General features: G+C 39.6%; 2 protein-coding genes across 3 annotated transcripts in view; one reads left to right on the top strand and one right to left on the bottom strand.

The window, feature by feature from the left end:
• rhobtb3 (Rho related BTB domain containing 3) overlaps positions 1-10,093 on the top strand; it is a 35,658-nt gene extending 25,565 nt beyond the window's left edge. For both annotated transcript variants that reach the window (XM_047347212.1, XM_047347211.1), the window contains exons 9-13: positions 1,015-1,120; positions 1,651-1,824; positions 7,065-7,231; positions 7,336-7,432; positions 9,958-10,093. In XM_047347212.1, the coding sequence (XP_047203168.1) occupies positions 1,015-1,120; positions 1,651-1,824; positions 7,065-7,231; positions 7,336-7,432; positions 9,958-10,076 (663 nt within the window). In that variant the 3' untranslated portion in view covers positions 10,077-10,093. The remainder of the gene's footprint in view (positions 1-1,014; positions 1,121-1,650; positions 1,825-7,064; positions 7,232-7,335; positions 7,433-9,957) is intronic.
• glrx (glutaredoxin (thioltransferase)) lies at positions 9,695-18,237 on the bottom strand. Its single transcript, XM_047347215.1, has 3 exons — positions 17,971-18,237; positions 15,057-15,188; positions 9,695-10,097 (listed from the first exon to the last, which is right to left on the bottom strand). Exons 1-2 carry the CDS (start codon positions 18,175-18,177, stop codon positions 15,075-15,077), a joined length of 321 nt encoding a protein of 106 aa, XP_047203171.1. The 5' UTR covers positions 18,178-18,237; the 3' UTR covers positions 9,695-10,097; positions 15,057-15,074.
• Between the last annotated feature and the right edge of the window lie 1,359 nt (positions 18,238-19,596).

A 19,596-nucleotide genomic window follows, 5' to 3' on the forward strand; every position in this document is an offset into this window, starting at 1 on the left:
TCAGCTGGAAAACCTACCCTGCACATCGCCCTAAACACATTATCCCCACAATAAAACAGGGCAACATCATGCTGTAGGGATGCTTTTCTTCAGCAGAGACACGATACTTGATGGTTCTAGGTGGATAGTGGTTAGAGTTGATGGGAACAAGCTAGGAGCTAAATACAGGACAACTCTAGAAGACAACTTGTTGGAGGTTTAAAAAGACTTCAAACAGAAGCAGAGGTCCTTGTTCAAGCAAGACATCAGTCGGCGCTACAATGGAACGGTTTAGATCCAAGCGTATTTCTGTCAGAATGGCCCAGTCAAAGTCCCCACCTAAATGCAATTGAGATTTTGTGGAGAGATATAAAAACTGATGTTCATAGATGCACTCCATCCAGTATGACAGATCTTGAGCTATTTTGCGAACAAAGCGGTAAACATTTTAGTCTGTAGATGTGGAAAGCTGATGAAGAGGAAGACTTGCAGTTGTAATTATATTCAAAGGTTGTTCTGTGAAGCATTGACTCATGGGGGATAAATACAAAAATCACAGTTCAGATTTTTTTTTTTTTTTTAAATAACTGAAAAGCATAGATCCCTGTTTTTCTAAATTACATTAATCCACTAATTTGTTGTTCTAGCTAAGAAAATACTAATAAAATGCATTGAAGTTTGCCATTGCATTTTGAGAAAATATGAGAAAATCTTCAAAGGTCATGAATACTTTTGCAAGGCATTCCAATGCATCAAATACGCCTAAATGTTCATTCACAGTTGGCCACTTGCCATCACTTGGCACCGCAGTTTAAATGTGTGTTATTGCAGCACCGAGTAAAACTGGCAAAGGGGCCATCTGTATTCTATGAGGGAGGCACAAAAGATGCTCAGCATGACAATTTTTCCTAGTAACAAGAAGCTGACATACAGCAGAGGAATGCTAAACCCCTGGGTCTAATTCTTTTGGCTTTCTGCTTCCTTTCTTTGTGTGTGTGTGTGTGTGTGTGTGTGTGTGTGTGTGTGTGTGTGTAGAGCTCCAGGGACACGCCGAGTGCCCGGGCAGCCCAACTCGGACCCCAGACCCTCGTCAACCTCTTTAATTCTCCTCTTTATTCTGATGTCATTTTCATGGTTCAAGGTGGGTGCAGTTAGAAACACACAGAATGACAAATGCTTGCATCGTGATAATTATCTCAGTCCCCAGACCAGGTTATCCATTAGGGGACAAATTAGGATAAAACAGTTCAAATGAAAGGCTCTCGTGTGCTTTTGTCATGTTTCATCTCCACAAAAAGCTTCTCCTCTCTATTAAACTAAGAAATACAAGCAAAGGGTCCCAAAGCATCCCATAATCAATATTTATCCCATAAAGCAAGCAGTGAGCTTCTCTTGTCTGTGTACCCCTGAGCTGTGTTAAAATCTCAGAGGTCAAAGTATATTTTACAAAAGTATGTTTGTGTTGTATAAAACAGAGACCGGTCACTGGCTGTTAGGTGCAGGTGTTGATGTCAATATGCCCGTTATGACTAATGTAACCTGAGTTTGGACTCTTCAGGGATCCTTTATTCGCTTGTTACTGCAAGACAAAATACATTCTTTTCCGTCTTTGTCTTTCAGGGATTTTCAGCAAATTAAATCGTAAACTCTGTCGGTTATTGTGTAATTCAGGAAGTGTGTTGCCCGCCCACCGGGCAGTGCTGGTGGCCCGCTGTGACGTGATGGCGGCCATGTTCAGTGGAAAGTACGCTGAGGCCCGGAGCAGAGTGGTTCCTATCCATGGTGTCTCGTCGGACACCTTTCTGTCTTTTCTGGAGTACCTGTACACTGACTCCTGCTGTCCTGGTGAGTTTACTACACACAGATGTAATTCAATAACAGGCTGATTCTGTTTTTGTTTTATGTAAAGAATTAATGTAGGACATATGTTTTTCTGAGCATCTAAGGTTTTGTTTAGATAACTTTTAGACTTGGCAAAGGTTAGATGGCCTACACATAAAAATTTGGTATCTTTTATTTCAGTTGCATAATTTTACAGAAAAGAAAATTTGAAAAATCCATCCTTTAATTTGAGTGTATTTATTCAGGGATTAAAAATCTTCCATGATAAGACAAATTAATAAATGTTTTGTAACAAAATCAGCAGACGACCAATTATTGGCACCCCTGCTGGTAAGACTTGGTGTAGTCACCTTTAACCATTGGGCAGCACTTAATTCTTCTATGAAATTTCACAAAGTTAAGAGCATACAGAGAAACAGATCTCTGACCATTCCTGTTTGCACAGTTTCTCTAGATCATTTAGAGTCCTTGGTCCTCTCATTTGCTCTCCACTCTTCAGCTCACCTCACAGGGTGAGGTCTATAGGTTTAGGTCCAGGGACTGAGATAGCTATGGAAAATATACAAAAAGTTCATAGTGTCGTGCACTTAAACATGGTTCCCAGGGTCACTGGAAGGAAAACAGGCCCACAGCATCACAACAGCCTCTACCATACTTAACAGTGAGCACGTGTTTCTTTTCCACATAATTATCTTATTGATATTTTACTCATCTGTCCAAAGCACACACAGTTCAAGTTAATGTCCCAGAAGAATTGAGCAAACTCCAGATGTTTATACTTTTAATGATGGGACAGAAAAGGTTGTTGCTGGCATTACTCCCAAGAAACCTGCAAGCATTTAGATGGTGTCAAATTGATTTCATGGAAATGTTGAGACCCTAAGATGCCATTTTGTGCTGCAGTTCAACACTGTGCTTGTCTGGTCACAAGAGGCTGACCTCATCTTGCCTTGTTTGTCACAGTTCTAGTTGTAAACTTAACTGTTGCTCTGATTGTAGATGTATATATGGGCAAATCAGCATTTACTGGCTAATTAGCATTAACACATCTGCCATTCTTGAGTTAGATGTTCTGTCGTCTTTCCCATTTTGAAGAATAACTAAGGTGAACGTGCATCTCTGCCACTTTATATTTAGGCTTCATTAAAAAAAAGTTATGATTATCAATGAGGGATTTTAATGTTAAAACCATTTTTGTTAATGTGTGGTGTCAGCTCAATAAATGCTCTCAAATTAAAGGTTAGATTGCTCTTAATTTTCCATTGTGGGATTTGGTACGGTAATTTGTGCACAGTTGTGTAAGGTGCTGTCTCTAATGAGGAATCTCAGCGTGAACAGTTGACAATAGAAATTTGATTAATTTGTAACAGAGATCAGGGCCGCTCCACATCCTGTGGAAATGAGCCCATGAAGAAATCAGAAAACAACAGAGAGATCCGTATTGGCGTTTCCACCCGGCCTCCAGTCACACACCTAAGCCTAAAACAAAGGCGCAGATGACTTGCCTTATCATCCATCTGCGAGAGTGCGATGTGTTGCCAGTGTTGGTCTTAAGAGATACCCGGAAAACAGCACTGAGCTTAAAATTAAATTAGATTTAGGAGGTTTGAAATCAGACCGTGGCATTGCTGCTTCAGCTGCCAGCGGTGGTGCCAAGTCCCAGCCCCACACATGTTGTTTTCCTCTGTCACACACTTTATTTTGAGAGTATTTAGCAGATAAATCACTTGTTGTGGCAATTAGCTACTGTAATATATTTACACCATATTATAGCATATATGACATTACTTTAAAGTTGAACTAGGTAGAATTTGCTTCGAAATTAGTATACAAACTCTTCCCGATAGTGGTAAATAGCGATGCACCGATCAGAATATTGTGGCTGATTGCTGATGTTCTGTTTTGTTCCTAGAGCTTTTACCTGCTAATCCTAGTTTATTTTAAGAACTATAATATAAGAAGATATAATAATGGCATTAAAAATATTGTTTTCTTGCCTCCCCGGCCTGAATGGTTATTAATCATTTAAATCAGAAGAAGAGGCAATGCCAGGCCCAGCGTGTTAGAAATCACAAGGTTTTACTATACTGAAAATTAAAAGTAAATAAATAAATAAAGGAGCTAACCATGATTAGCACTGTTAACGCAGATGGCATTACCGAATGCAGCGGTTTTCTTTTGTATTCCCTAGAGAATGTAGATCCTTAACGTAGGCCTGAGATTTCCAAAAGGCTACCAACATTTTCAAATCCATCATGTTACATAACAGAGATAGCAAGTTAAAAATAAAACAGAGCAACTCTGCTGTAATACATTCAGCCTGCCTATTATCTCTTTTAAGGCTTGCTCTCTCTTACTCTGTTGCAACCTGAATGAAAAGAAAAATACAGTTTCCTCTTAAATATATCTTCTTATATCTCTCTGCTTCCTTTGACTCTCCACTGATACTGATAAGTGCAAACTTGGAATCTTCTTGATGCAGTAACAGCTTCCACACTGAACAGTGTCTCTTTAGAGTTATGTCATCTAACCCTTGGGTCATTATCCTCCAAATAGACCCAGCAAAGATCATAGGGCCCACAGCATCACCGATCCTCTCCCACACCTAACAGTAGAAATGAGGTGCTTTACACATATTCAACATTTGTCTAATGCCAACTCTACCTGGAGAGTGTGTTGCAAACATGTTCAATCTTAGTCTCATTTAACCACAGCACACTGTTCCAGTTAAAATCCCAGTGGAGTATGGCAAACTCCATGCTCACATTTATTAAAATAGGACAGAAAAGGTTTTTTTCACGTGTATGCCTCCAAAACAACCGGTTGGCTTGTACATTGTGTTTGATTGTTTTTTCAAAGAGATGCACCAATCTGAATTTTGTGGCTGATTTCTGATCTGTTTTTTTTTTTTTTTTAAGCCTTTACCTACTCATACCAATTTACGCAGATTCCAATTTCAATTAAACTACTATAATATAAAAAGAAATATGAACAGCAATGAAAAGCATGTTTTCTGACCCTCCTGCCATGATTGAAAGCTCAAAATAAAAATAAAAAAACTACAGAGGAATTTTGCTGGGCTCCACTTAGCCTTACTGTTATCTGCTTTAAGTCTTACTCTCTCACAACCTGAATGATCAGCAGAAATGTCTTGACATGTTGTAGGACATACAGTTTGTTTTTAAAAAGCTTTACATCTCTGTGCTTCCTCTGGCTTTTAATTGCTAACTTTGAGTCTTCCAGCTTTTAGAACTTCCACAACAAAAGTGTTGTTGTTCAATGTAGCCCGGTAAGGCTTTGTATGACGTGTTTGTGTTTGATTGGCCCAGACCACTGGTCAGCGGGTCATCGGTCAGCAGTCTGGGCCAATCAAACAAAAAATCCGTTTCTGGTCAACAGCCTGATTTCTCGGTGCATTTCTAGTGGTGAGAGCTTGATAAAGGCTTTTTGAATGGCAACACTTGGTGCTAGTCTCTGAAGTGTCTGAAGCTGCACAGATTTTCCTCTTTAGGTGATGTGATGAAAAGCAATATTCCAAAGTTTGATGTCTCCTTTTATTAATGCTTATCTGCAAAAGTTTGCAATCTAACTGAGATCATTTGATAAAATGAGCAATGAAATACCCAACATTTATTCCTAAAGATCCAGTTAAAATACCCCCAGGATGAGAATGTGTGTTATTGTTGAACTACAGCTTTATATCGACTCAGGACCACAGGAAATTAAAGCCAAGAAGCAGCTTGAGAAGCTGCAGCAACCCCTAAGTTACATAAGACCCCAAGCAGTCAAGGTCAGTACAAGGTAACTCCACGAGTATCAGTGACAAACTGTGTGCTATCAAAGCAAGAAGGCTAGCGAAGCATTTCACCCTGATAATGTGGTCTGAACATATGAAAGGAGACATTCCTAATGCTCGTTTGAGCAATTGTGCACCCAGACATAACAAAGCTTTCTGTATTTGCTGCTGCTGAGCTGATGGTGCAGCAGCACGTCGGAGGCGTACAGAAGCAGGGAGAGAGAGAGAGAGGCAGTGTGTGCATGATGAGACAAACGGTGCTAAACATGGGGTTTGACATAACAGGAAATATCAGGTTGTATTGGCATAGTTATTGTGTTATTAGGGATTTCTGTGTGTCTTAAACCCTTGGATATTTCCACAGTGCTGCACAGAAGTTTGAATTCACTCATCATCACCAAGCATGTTAAATTCATTTTGGATATTTCATGATGCATTTGATGCATTTAAAAACAATAATCTGGTTTCGAAGCTTAAATTTGTGGTGGATTTTCTGTAATTCACATAGGGTCATATAGGCTCAAATTTATACATACACCCATCCAACTAGTATTTGGATAAATGTCCTTCAGAGTTGAGGAGAAACTACAAGTTTTCTGTAGCCATCAGCAAGGTCCTGGCACCAATCTGCCTGAATATTTGACGACTCTTCTTGGCAGAATCAGTAGAGCTTATTTCAATTGATACAGTAGCATAGATAATACATTTTCAGCCAGATTGAGAGCCTTAATGTTTGTCAGCTTTATTCAATCTCAAAGCTGTGTTTGAAATCTGTGTCAAAGTTTTAATTATCTGATTCAGGAACAAAATAATAAGAATGCTGCAAGTATATCATTAAAATTCCCCAAATAAAAGGAGATTTGTACCGATGATGAATGGATGTAAAATACTGACTTGAACTGGACGTCTGAGATGTTGGAAAAGGCAGGAAATGAATGCTACAGTCTGTATGCTTTAGATACATTATGTTTGAATTCTTTGTTTAGGTCTATTAATGGGTGTCAGGGGCAAATTTATTATTTAAACTGTTATTTTTCATAAGCAATACTTTGTGAGCTCCAAGATAAAATATAGCCTTGGAATGTGGAACTATAGCCCCTATTTTACTTTGCAGTCACCCCCATTCCCTTAAAACTATTTACGTAAATGAAAAGGTAAGTTTGATGTCTTTAATCAGATAGTTGTCTGGAAAACATTGTTGCCTGATGAAGATGTTTCTAAAGAAATACAAAGAAATTCCCTGAACGAATAAACTTATTTGTCCATTTTAAAGAGTTTCAGTTGTTTGCATTGAATTTAAATCAAGGTATGGGACACATTACTTACTTAATGAGGGTTACTCCAAGAACTGGACCGAAATTGTTTTGATCCATACCGCTTCTACAGGTAAACAGATGAACTCCATTTAACAGATATTCAACAGTGCTGTGTGTGTCTGTGTGTCCAGCCAGCGTGCTGCAGGCCATGGCCGTGCTGGTCTGCGCCGAGATGTACCAGGTGAAACGACTGCAGCATCTGTGCGAGGTGTGCGTGTGTGCTTACCTGCAGAGCATGCCCAGTAGAGAGCTGTCATCGACAGGGATCAGCGTGGTTCGACTTCTGCGCAGAGCAAAGGTCAGTGCTGCTAAAGAGCACGTGTGCGTTCAAAAGAAAAACAGCTGAGGAGACACAAGTCAACATAAAATACAAATGCTTAGTTGATTTTCTTTGATTTTCAGTGCCACAATGCAGAGCAGCTGTACATCTGGCTCCTCCACTTTATTGCCAACAACTACCTGATCTTTAGTCATAAACCTGACTTCCTGGAGCTCTCAGGTCAGTGGGAACCTCTTAAATATTTTCAACCTGCAAGGCTGTGTCATGGATGTCATCACGTCTGTAATTTTTTTTCAACAACAGAAGCAAGCACCTCACTGTGCAGGATCACGTAAAGGGATAGTTCCAAATTTCGAAGCGAAGTTGTGCGAAAAGGGTTAGAAGCTGTAGAGGAGATGTTAATGTTGCAATCGGTTGTGGTTTACATTAGATAATAAATCAATGAATTACATTTAGAAATTAGTAATTAATACATCCCCAAAAACTAAATACTACAAAAGTTTTTGTTTTTTTTACATTGTAGTCACCTATAGCAAAATGCACTAATTGCAAGGTTTAGGTGATTTATATTTAAATGCAAACACAGTTAAACCATCAATGAAAGAGTCTCAGACCTTAGTTACCCCTCATAACTAGCAAGGACAACACCTTAATAATAATCTTGCAAATTATCTGTTTTTTATACAGACAAAAATTTGTTTTGAAAAATCATCATAATGATGGAATGACAGATGGAATTATTTGAAATATTTAACATTTGAAGAAAAAGATGAAGAGATTCATACGCCCACCAATTAATAACATTTTATTGACAACAGAAAATAGCTAAAGCAAACTGAGATTAATTATAACTATGCCTTAATTAAACCCAATCCTTTGGTATGTTTTCAGAGACAAAATAAGGGTACATTTTAGTGCATTTTAAACATCAATTTTAATTTTATGTAAACAATCACAACTATTAACATGATTCTGTTTCAGAATTATCCGTTAAAAATATTCTAAATTTCAAGCTTTTATTTTGAAAATTCAGTTTCCAAGCAAATCTGTTAATGGGTCCCAAGAGAAAATCGCTAACAGTATGGCGGACATGCTGATACCAAGCCATTGCAGCCTCTACTCTTCTACGTCTATGAAATCTTACCTGCAGTAGAAAAGTGTCTTGGTATCCTCATTTTGTATAAATCCAGATTAGTTGGTCCTGGAGGCTGGAGCAAAATCCAAATCAGTCTTCTACCATATTAAAACCCATCTTCATTGCAGTTTGTGTCTGCTATTTAAACTGTGGTCACTCTTACTTTGGTAACCCGTAAAGCAAAGTTTTTGCATCAGTTAAAATTCAAGACGACTTCTTCTTTGTGCATAACTCACCTTTGTAATACGTTTACCTTTTGGACCCTTTTATTTTAAAATTGCAAACAAATTTTACATTCAATCCATTTTTTTTTATCTAAATGACATCCTTTCCCAGATTAAACCTTGATTTTTTTTTTTTAAGACTTATTGTTTCAGTATCTTTAGTTCCTGCTGCAGAGCCCACAGGTTAATCCGTGCTTATTCACTATTTTCTTATAAAGGGCCATTTTATAGTTTTTGAGGCCTCTAGCACCCTTATGCCCTTTTTCCACTGGCTCGATTTGGCCCTACTCGACTCCACCTTTACAGGTCATAAACCAAGCTTGAAGGCTGCTAAATGCTAAATTAGTATTTAATAACATGCTAAATCACATAAAATCAGCTGTTCAGAGGCACAAACATTTCCCCCAAAACAATACCACCAACAACGTGTTTGGTTCGGACATTTATTGACGGTCCTTAAGCGAACCAGCGTCTGCAGGAGGAGGGAGTAGGCAGAGAGCAGCTCCCCAATAATCGGACTGCCTGCATCGGACCAAACGGGAGGACGGGTCCGCTGAATCTGGAGGCGGGGCTTCAGCCGTCGGCGGGTCAGTGGAAACACAACCGATACTGTACTGAATAGAGCGAAATCGAGTGGAGTGGAGCTGCGCCGGCTAAAACAAGCCAGTGGAAAAGAGGCATTAGATTAGAGTTTTGATCTGGACCTGTGGTTCTTAAGCTGACTTGGGTCTATATGCCAAACAGAAATGAAACATATCAAATAATAACCTTGTGATATTAAAGAGTTAGTATTTACTGTAGGATAATAATCTGCAGATTTAAAAAGTCTTAATTGTAATAGATTTTGTAATAAGGCCAATATGACTTTGTTTTCTTTGCTATTGTTGATGTTTTTTCTTTTGGCTTCTAAAGCAACTGTGAGATAACCCTTTAGCACACTGAAGAATCTGAATCCAGTTGGTGCATTGACTTGTTTCATGATTTGTAGATAATAAACGTCAACTTATAGTTTGCCTAATTGGCTGAGTTTGTCCCTTTTATTGCTTGCAGGAGTCTTGTGCATTTACCTGGCAACTAGAAAGCAGATAAAAACAGCCTAATGGCAAAGAATAACAGCAACACTGCAAAGCACAAGGTTTTTTTTATTGTCTTCATCAGTCAAACAGGACTCATTTATGCTATTGGACGGGTAATGAAGGGTACACTCTCGCTGCGGTTTATTCATGGAAACAAATGATTAGATATTTTATGGAACTTATTAATGTATCCGAGTATTGGCCAAGCTCTGTAAACAACCCTTTAATGGTCTTTATGATAATGTGGTCATATATTTGTGTTTGGAGCAGGTAACTAGTTTGTGTCCTTTTTGCTTTTGCTTCTTCCAGAGGAGGAGCGTGAGCAGGTGGAGAGGCTCCGCTGGCCGTCCAGAGGGTACCTGCAGGAGCTCAGCGAGTACCAGCAGCAAAGGCGCAAACTTCGAAAGTCCCGCTGCCTAGTCATGTGACCACATCTGGACGCCTCAACCCTGCAGAAAGGGAAGGGGGGGTGGAGGAACAGAGGAGAGGAATCATGGGAAGGAATAACACGAGGAAGGAGAGGATTGTTGAATGAAACAAAGGTTTGACTTTGTAGGACAACTCTGCAAAGGAAGAGTTCAGAGACAAAAACAAAAACTTTGAAGCAGCTGATCAGTTGGGACACAAGTCTGCACTTCCTCCTCCTCGGCTGTAGACTATTGCAACACAAAACGACCGATCCTTAAAACTCAATATGATTTTACAACGACCGTCTGACCTCTGGTTGGAGGCTCTGTGATAGATTATATTTCTACTGGCAGATGCAATATAGTGAGCTTCAAAGATAAAACAACACAGAATGGTGTGAAAGATCCAAACCTTCATTGGAATACAAACCAGCATTACATGCAGATTGTTTGAAGCTTAATGTAACTTCAGGTTGAAAAAATAAAAATAAAAAAATCAGGAAGTGGCAGATCTGTTTGATACAATGTCTGTTCTGTAAGGACAAAGGCCGACTGTGTCTTTGGGTAAAACCACAGTGATTCATGGTGGACAGCGCCTTGCTAAACTATCTGGAAACCTTTTACATTTTGTCACATTAATCCCACAAACCCTCAGTGTATTTTATGTGATTGACCAACAAAACATTGTGCTGCGATATGGAAAGAAAATATAATTTTTTTCATCTATAAAGTGCGGCATGTGTTTGTATTAACAGCCTCGAGGTAATGCTTTATACGTTTGAACAACCTTCTGCTGTAATCAGAGCTCCAAGCCTTTTGGGGTATGTCTCCATCTAGAGACTACAATTTTGGAGGTTCTTCTTTCCAGAAAAGCTCAAACTTAACCAGATTGGAAGGAGAGAGTCTGTGAAGATCAGTTTCCAAGACTTGCCGCAGATTCCCAATTAGATTTAGGTCTGGACTTTGACGACTGGACTTGGAAACTATTTACTAATCATGTACCTTCCGAAGACAACTGGTCGCCCAAGATTTTATTAATGGGTATCAGAATAAAGAGGGAGAAATACAAATACAGGCCATATTTTTCAGGATCATGCACTACTTTGTGTTGGTCTATCACATAAAAATCTAAATAAAATATAATAAAATTTGTGGCTGTAATGAGGTAATGTGAAAAAACTCGAGGTGTATCCGTGTCCTGATTGAAATCGTTATCATGTGCACATCCAGCCTTTCTCAAAGCCGAAACATCCGACAGCTCAATCGGCTCCTTTGCAGAGCGGGGACTGAGATAAGGACTGCGAGCAGAGAGCTGAGGCAAATTGTAATGCTGCTGGTTGCCACCGGCTCTCATTTCCATCTGTAATATATTAGAAGCTCAGATTAGCTTTTGAGCAGGACCAATTGGATTGCAGTTATTTCCAATTTTATTGCCTCGTCACTAAATGTCTCGTTGCAAGATAAAGTTCGTCCTCTCGTCGGATTCAATATATTTTCATCATAGCTTGATTGAAATGAGGGCATTTTTACTTGCACTGAAAATAAATGAAATCCTTAAAAACAGACTGAAGGTGGTAATCGAATCCCACGTGGTCTATGCACCAAATTTAGACATTAATCACTAAATGTTTCATGTTTTCATTCAAATCAGTTCAGCTTTAGTTTTATACAATGTTTCAGTGTGCTGAAAATACATATTTAATAAATAAGGGTATCTTGGCCAGCATAAAAAAGTGAGATTTCTCAGAAGTAGAATTGAGAAGAAAACACCTTGAACATAAGTTAATACAGGAAAAAACCTTGCTGCCTCTTAGTTAAAACTATATTTTATCCTGTTACTTTTGTTTTTATTAGCGAGATTGCTTTTAATCATAATGGGATTATGATTTATGGTGCTGCAATTATTTTTGTAAACTATACAATATGTGTTTTGTTTTTTTGTAAGGTAAAATGTAAGGTAGCGACAACAGGGCTGTACTAGTTTACAGTCTAACTTTTCACTGCTATTTACAAGGAGTTGCAACAAGTGTAGAAAACAAAAGAAAGAAAATTGTCAGCGACTTTTTACAGCTCTATGTTTCTCCCATTGATTACTATCAATGTAAAATAATCAAACACACCATCTGTGGCATAGTTGGAATCCAGTTCTAGCAAGTAGTTGTGCAGAAATGTAGCCGAAACCTGTGTATTACTGTCGGTCCAGATGCCACTGTGAGGATTTGGCTGTAAGCACGAGCTATCAGATGATGCCTATTTCACCTAAAGGTGCTCTTCTGCTGCCAAACTCAGCATTTGATATCATCACATAAATCTGAATTGATCATTGGAGGCAATAAATAGCACGTGAAACTCTGGACTGTGAAACAAAGTGGAACCCAGTGAGCCACCGGGCTGTGCTGGGCCTCAGCTGTACAGACTGTAGATAACCTAGTGTCTGACTTTAAATAAAGTCTTGTTTTAGAATGAACGTGCTGCTGCTGTTGGCATGGACAGTTGGATTTCACTTCCCTCAATTAATCCTGCAGTTCGGTCATGCAGCAGCTGCCAACAACAGGCCAACATTTACTTGTTTCTCTTTATGTAAACTGTTAATGGACAGTTTGACTGAAATGTAGTGCTTGCAGGGTTCCTGAGAAGCCTGGAAAGGACAGGATAGTTTGGAATTGATTGAGGTATTTTCCAGGCCTGGGCAAGTTCAATCATATAAAAAAGGTTTGGGCACCCCTGATAATTTGAATTATTATCTTTAAACCTTTGGGTGATTGGCTCAGCTACTTCAGTTTGATATTTCAAATAACTGATGGACACAGTAATATTTCAATAGTGAAATTAGGTTTATTAGATCAACAAAAAATCTGAAATATGCATGAAAACAAAATTTGACATGTCCATATATTTGGGCACCCCAACAGAAAAATCATATCAATATTTAGTAGATCCTCCTTTTGCAAAAATAACAGCCTCTAGGTGCTTCCTAGAGCTTCTAATGAGTGTCAGGATCCTGGATGAAGGTATTTTGGAGCATTTCTCCTTACAAAACATCTCCAGTTCAGTTAGGTTTGATGGTCGCCGAACATGGACAGGCAGCTTTAAATCATCCCACTGATGTTCAATGATATTCAGGCCTGGGGACAGCGGTGGTCATTACCGAATATTGTACTTGTTCCTCTGCCTGAATGTCTGATTAGATTTTGAGCAGCATTTTGGGTCGTCGTCTTGTTGAAATATCCATCCCCGACGTAACTTCAACTTTGTGACTGATTCTTGGAACATTATTCTCAAGAATCTGCTGATACTGACTGGAATCCATGCAACCCTCAACTTTAACAAGATTCCCAGTACCGGCATTGGCCACAGAGCCCCACAGCATGATGGAAACTCCACCAAATCTTACGGTGGGCAGCAAGTGTTTTTCTTGGAATGCTGTGTTTTTTCGCCACTGTGCACAACACCCTTTGTTATTACCAAACAACTCAATCTTTGTTACATCAGTCCACAGCACCTTCTTTTAAAATGAAGCAGGCTTGTCCCAACATGCTTTTGCATACCTCAAGCGACTATTCATGGCGGGCGTGCAGAAAAGGCTTCTGCCGCATCAGTCTCCCGTCTAGCTTCTCTTTGTGCAAAGTGTGCTGAATTGTTCAACGATGCACAGTGACACCATCTGCAGCAAGATGACGTACGTCTTTGGAGGTGGTCTGTGGTTGTCTTTGACTGCTCTCACCATCCTTCTTCTCTGCCTCTCTGATATTTTCTTGGCCATCCACTTCTGGCCTTAACAGGAAGTGTTCCTGTGGTCTTCCTTTGCCTTACGATGTTCCTCACAGTGGAAACTGACCGCTGGAACCTCTGAGATAGCTTTTTGTATCCTTCCCCTAAATCATAATTTTAAACAATCTTTGTTTTCAGGTCATTTCAGAGTTGTTTTAAGGCCCCCATTTTGCCACTATCAGAGGAGTACAACTTGCAATTGGCCACCTTAAAAACCTTTTCTCATGATTAGATACACCTGCCTATGAAGAAATTTTGTGTTCCAATAAATCAGTGCTAAGTAGTTAAAGGTATTCAAATCAACAAAATGACAAGGGTGCCCAAATGTACGTACCGGTCAAATTTAGACTTCATGCATATTGCACATTTTCTGTTAGACCAATAAACCTAATTTCACTACTGAAATATTACTGTGTTCATCAGTTATTTGAAATATCAAACTGAATTAGCTGAGCCAATCTCTCAAAGGTTTAAAAACAAAAATAATTTAAATTATAAAGGGGTGCCCAAGCCTTTTCATATGACTGTGTTAAAAGAAAAGAGAGTGAGGAAAAATGTGTGTTTCCATTTCATTTTACTTTCCTTCATGTTTTAGATGCGTCTCACCTCCAGCACACCTGATTCAAATGACTGAATGATCTCATCAACATGCCAGCACGTTCTGCTGAAGTCTGTTAACGCCCCATTTATTGCAGCAGGGAAACACCTAAAACTAGCAGGACACTGGGCCATGAGAAGCAGGACTGAGAACCACTGCCTTACAGACATTGTTTTTAGGTCCTTATCGCTTTGGGGTCCATTTGGAGTCCATTTGTTGGCACCATTGATCTGAGCGTTAAAAAAATTAAAAACAAAAAAAGAAAATCGCACCTAAATTCCTGCAACTGGGCTGTAGATAATAGTTACTCAACCACTGCTTAATGGTTGTCCTAAGTTACAGAGGACAATTTGAGGAATCTAGGAGTCTTAAATGGGTAATAAAGCTGAATGTCAGCAAAAAAAAAAGTGTTGCAAATGTCACTGAACTACTAATTTCTCTGGCCTAAAGGTGGAATTCATAAAAAAGCATCCACTTTTAAAATATGGCTACAAAATGTCTTGATAACTCGGAAATTTCAAGTTGGGAAAAGTATTCAATTTTAACAAGAAAAAGACTTTTAGGAACCCTGTGCATGTGGAGGCTGGAGGAAGATGAAATAAGGAAAATCAAATAAGGCCAGTGTTGTGTACCTGAAAGTCTGGAGCAGATCATTGAAGGGCCCCAATAGACTCCAGCATCCCCTTCAGCTTCCCACTCCTGTGCAGCGCTTCCACGTCACTTCCGCCTCCCACACACTTCTCACCAATGAACACCCGCGGGACCTGCGTTTTTTTTTGCCAGCGTGGGAAAAGCAAAGACTAATGAAATGGTGAATAAACCACTTTTAGTTTCACGATTATTTGCTCCCCTGGCAAAGATATGTAAAACAAAGCTCTTAAATAAATTCACATACAGGTCCTTGAGTCTCTCAACGTTCTCTTCACAATATCCCACAGATTCTCTATGGGGTTCAGGTCAGGAGAGTTGGCAGGCCAATTGAGCACAGTGATACCATGGTCAGTAAACCATTTACCAGTGGTTTTGGCACTGTGAGCAGGTGCCAGGTCATGCTGAAAAATGAAATCTTCATCTCCATAAAGCTTTTCAGCAGATGGAAGCATGAAGTGCTCCAAAATCTCCTGATAGCTAGCTGCATTGACCCTGCCCTTGATAAAACACAGTGGACCAACACCAGCAGCGGACACGGCACCCCAGACCATCACTGACTGTGGGTACTTGACACTGGACTTCTGGCACTTTGGCATTTCCTTCTCCCCAGTCTTCCTCCAGACTCTGGCACCTTGATTTCCGAATGACATGCAGAATTTGCTTTCATCCGAAAAAAGTACTTTGGACCACTGAGCAACAGTCCAGTGCTGCTTCTCTGTAGCCCAGGTCAGGCGCTTCTGCCGCTGTTTCTGGTTCAAAAGTGACTTGACCTGGGGAATGCGGCACCTGTAGCCCATTTCCTGCACACGCCTGTGCACGGTGGCTCTGGATGTTTCTACTCCAGACTTAGTCCACTGCTTCTGCAGGTCCCCCAAGGTCTGGAATCGGCCCTTCTCCACAATCTTCCTCAGGGTTCGGTCACCTCTTCTCGTTGTGCAGCGTTTTCTGCCACACTTATTCCTTCCCACAGACTTCCCACTGAGGTGCCTTGATACAGCACTCTGGGAACAGCCTATTCGTTCAGAAATTTCTTTCTGTGTCTTATCTTCTTGCTTGAGGGTGTCAATAGTGGCCTTCTGGACAGCAGTCAGGTCGGCAGTCTTACCCATGATTGGGGTTTTGAGTGATGAACCAGGCTGGGAGTTTTAAAGGCCTCAGGAATCTTTTGCAGGTGTTTAGAGTTAACTCGTTGATTCAGATGATTAGGTTCATAGCTCGTTTAGAGACCCTTTTAATGATATGCTAATTTTGTGAGATAGGAATTTTGGGTTTTCATGAGCTGTATGCCAAAATCATCCGTATTAAGACAATAAAAGACCTGAAATATTTCAGTTAGTGTGCAATGAATCTAAAATATATGAATGTTAAATTTTCATCATGACATTATGGAAAATAATGAACTTTATCACAATATGCTAATATTTTGAGAAGGACCTGTACATTTACAAAAGCATATCATCCCTAACAGTTTGAAAGAAAAAAACTTTAATATGAATGCATTTAAGCATTTGTTTTAAATGAAATCTTTGGAAAAACCACAAAATTGGTCTTCCAAACTATTTCTCAAAATTAACTGAAACTTTAACATTGTTTAAACTGCGACTTTAGAGATTTTTTTAGACTAGGTCAGGTAAAATCAATAATCAGTACGGTATAAATGTGACAATTTGTCTTGCTACTCTTCAAAATGGGAAAGACGAAAAAGTGTCATTCGATAAGGCAGATGTGTGTAGACCTACAGTAAGTCAGAGCAATTATCAAAATGTTTAAATAGACTTAATTTGTGACAAACTGGCCAGAAAACAGGCTTGAGAGCCCACTGCAATATGACTTTTCATCAGAACGGCAAACCAAAGGGTGAATCATATCACCAGAATGTGGTGCTACTTGTTCTGGGTGGAGACCATTCAATGTGGGTGTCAATCTCTTGAGTAGATATGTAGCCTTAAACATGTGACCGTGATCCACTGAGTTTCAAATACAATGGCTTTACTTTTAACTTGTGTGCTTCTCTTTCCACCAATTCGAAACACAGGGGCCTTAATTTGGCCCCGGCAACTTCCTGCAGTATCTTTAGAGCATATTTTCTGTCTGAGATCAGCACCAGACAGCACTTATTTGCTTGAGTTCAACTGTGTATGAAGAAGAATCCTAATATATATTTTTATGCCTTCATTTATATGGCAAACTAGGATCTCACTTCACTCTTAGATACACATAGTGACTTCCTACAGCTGCTTTCCAATAGATTTTCAATGTATGATAAATATGAGAAAAGTTTTTATGGTATTTACACAAAAATGTACAACATGATGTTTGCTAATGGTAACATAGTATGTTAGCATGCTCTCTAATGTTGTACACACTAAATGTAGAAGTTTTAAAGTGCTTATTTTGCGGAATATAGTATGCGGAAATTAGCGTGCTAATTAGGATATCTAATCAGGTAGCTAGCCTGCAGTCAGCTGCTTAACAGACGTCTTAAAAAAGCAGAGAGAGAGGATGCTACATATGAGCAGCACATTTGAGTAGAAGTAAACGAAGTAAGAGCACGAATACGAAGACAAAAGAGTTCAAAAATGTTATGTGGGGGTAGTGAAGTGATGCAAGCAATAATTGTTGGCTAATTTATTCCAAGTGTTATGAACTTGCACTTAACATTCTACTGAAATATTTTTTTTAAACTTTGCTATTAATTTCTTATTACGAACGTTTCCTAACCAAAATGGTATCTAACAATATGCGTTTTTAAAAACTCGAAATTTAAAGAGAAAAAAAAATACTATCGCGGCATCAAGGTTGTGTAAGAAAACTGATAAGATTGAGATCATTTGGAATAATTCAGAATAAAATGAATGTGTGTCATTTTAAAGGATGACAAGCAGATGAGCTTACCGTTCGGGCTCCGGTGATTTCCAGGAAATAGTCCTGCAGGCTGTCCATGTCGCTGCGTCCACTGATATCAATGCTCTCCAAATGGCCAGGCTTGAACTGGTACTTGGACAAGATGTCCTCAGCCATGACACAGTAGGGACATGATGGCTTCAGAAAGACCACCACTTTGTCCCCTTTGATCTGGGCCTTCGCGAACTGCTGCGCCATCTTTACTCTCTTTGTAAGTTTCCCGACTCTGGCTGGGCGTTCAGTGACGTCAGCGGGAGGAGATCACTTCCTTACTTTGAACGGCGCTGCTTTGAACATATGAATAGGTGTGACGTCGAAGGCATGACCCGGCACCTTAAAGACACAGTACTGATCTACTGCGTTAGAGGAAAACGGAACCACATAAAGAAAAACACGGCAGGGATGCAGCTGTAACCTGATATCTACATTCACTGTATATATTTAAAAAATATTTTTTTTAAATGTATACAAAATTATTTGGGGTGGCGCAGTTGCTAGCACTGTTGCCTTGCAGCAAGAAGGTCCTGGGTTCGATTCCCGACCTGGGGTCTTTCTGCATGGAGTTTGCATGTTCTCCCCGTGCATGCGTGGGTTCTCACCGGGTACTCCGGCTTCCTCCCACAGTCCAAAGACATGCCTGTTAGGTTAATTGGCCACTCTAAATTGCCCTTAGGTGTATGAATGAGTTTGTGTGTTGCCCTGTGATGGACTGGCGACCTGTCCAGGGTGTACCCCGCCTCTCGCCCATAGACTGCTGGAGTTAGGCACCAGCTCCCCCGCGACCCACTATGGAATAAGCGGTAGAAAATGACTGACTGACAAAATTATTTGTTCTTGCTTAATATCAAAATAATAGAAGAAAATATGTGAGATTTTTTTTGTTACTACTTTATATAAATGTAGAAGTTCACATGTGTGAGCAACACCTCAAACACACTTCTTTCTTGCTTTCTTGTGTGACATCATGTGGGGGACAAAATAAATGAACCAAGATGTAAGGAAGAAAACTAGACCTCACCAAGTCTACTTCTTCCTTAGGTAAAAAATTCCAGATTCTTGCAAGGGCCACATCCATCCACTAAACGATTATATGACAGAATAAACTCACAGGGATGTCCATCCACCAGACTGTTATGGAGACGGGGTTCTTTGTCTCAGAGAGGAGGGTGTTTTGGTGTGAAATGTGTGTAACAACCCCAGAACTAAAGCAATAAAGCCAAAGACTTTGTGAAGATGCTGGCTGGAGCTGGTAAGACAGTATCATTATGAACAATGAAATGAGTCCTGTACCGACATGGGATGATAGGCCACTCAGAGTGGAAGAGGCCATCACTACAAAGAAAACGTAGAAAGGTCAGATTATGGTTATATAGTTTTAAAAGAATTTCATCTTTAATTTGGCCTAAGCTATGCAAAAGCTGGCACATTTTTTTTCCACAAGTTTTGTTTCCTGCAAGGATGCCTTACTATGGAGATAAGTGACTCAGTACTGCATTTTTGACAATTTTATATTAGTTTTCACAAAAAGAAAACTATGTAACTGAATATGCTGGCCTTTAAAGAGTTAATTTTCCCAAAATATGAATATTTGATGTGTCTATATAAGGCTGACCAGCT

This window comes from Girardinichthys multiradiatus, chromosome 20 (genome assembly GCF_021462225.1).
Source record: "Girardinichthys multiradiatus isolate DD_20200921_A chromosome 20, DD_fGirMul_XY1, whole genome shotgun sequence".
Lineage (NCBI taxonomy): Eukaryota > Metazoa > Chordata > Actinopteri > Cyprinodontiformes > Goodeidae > Girardinichthys > Girardinichthys multiradiatus.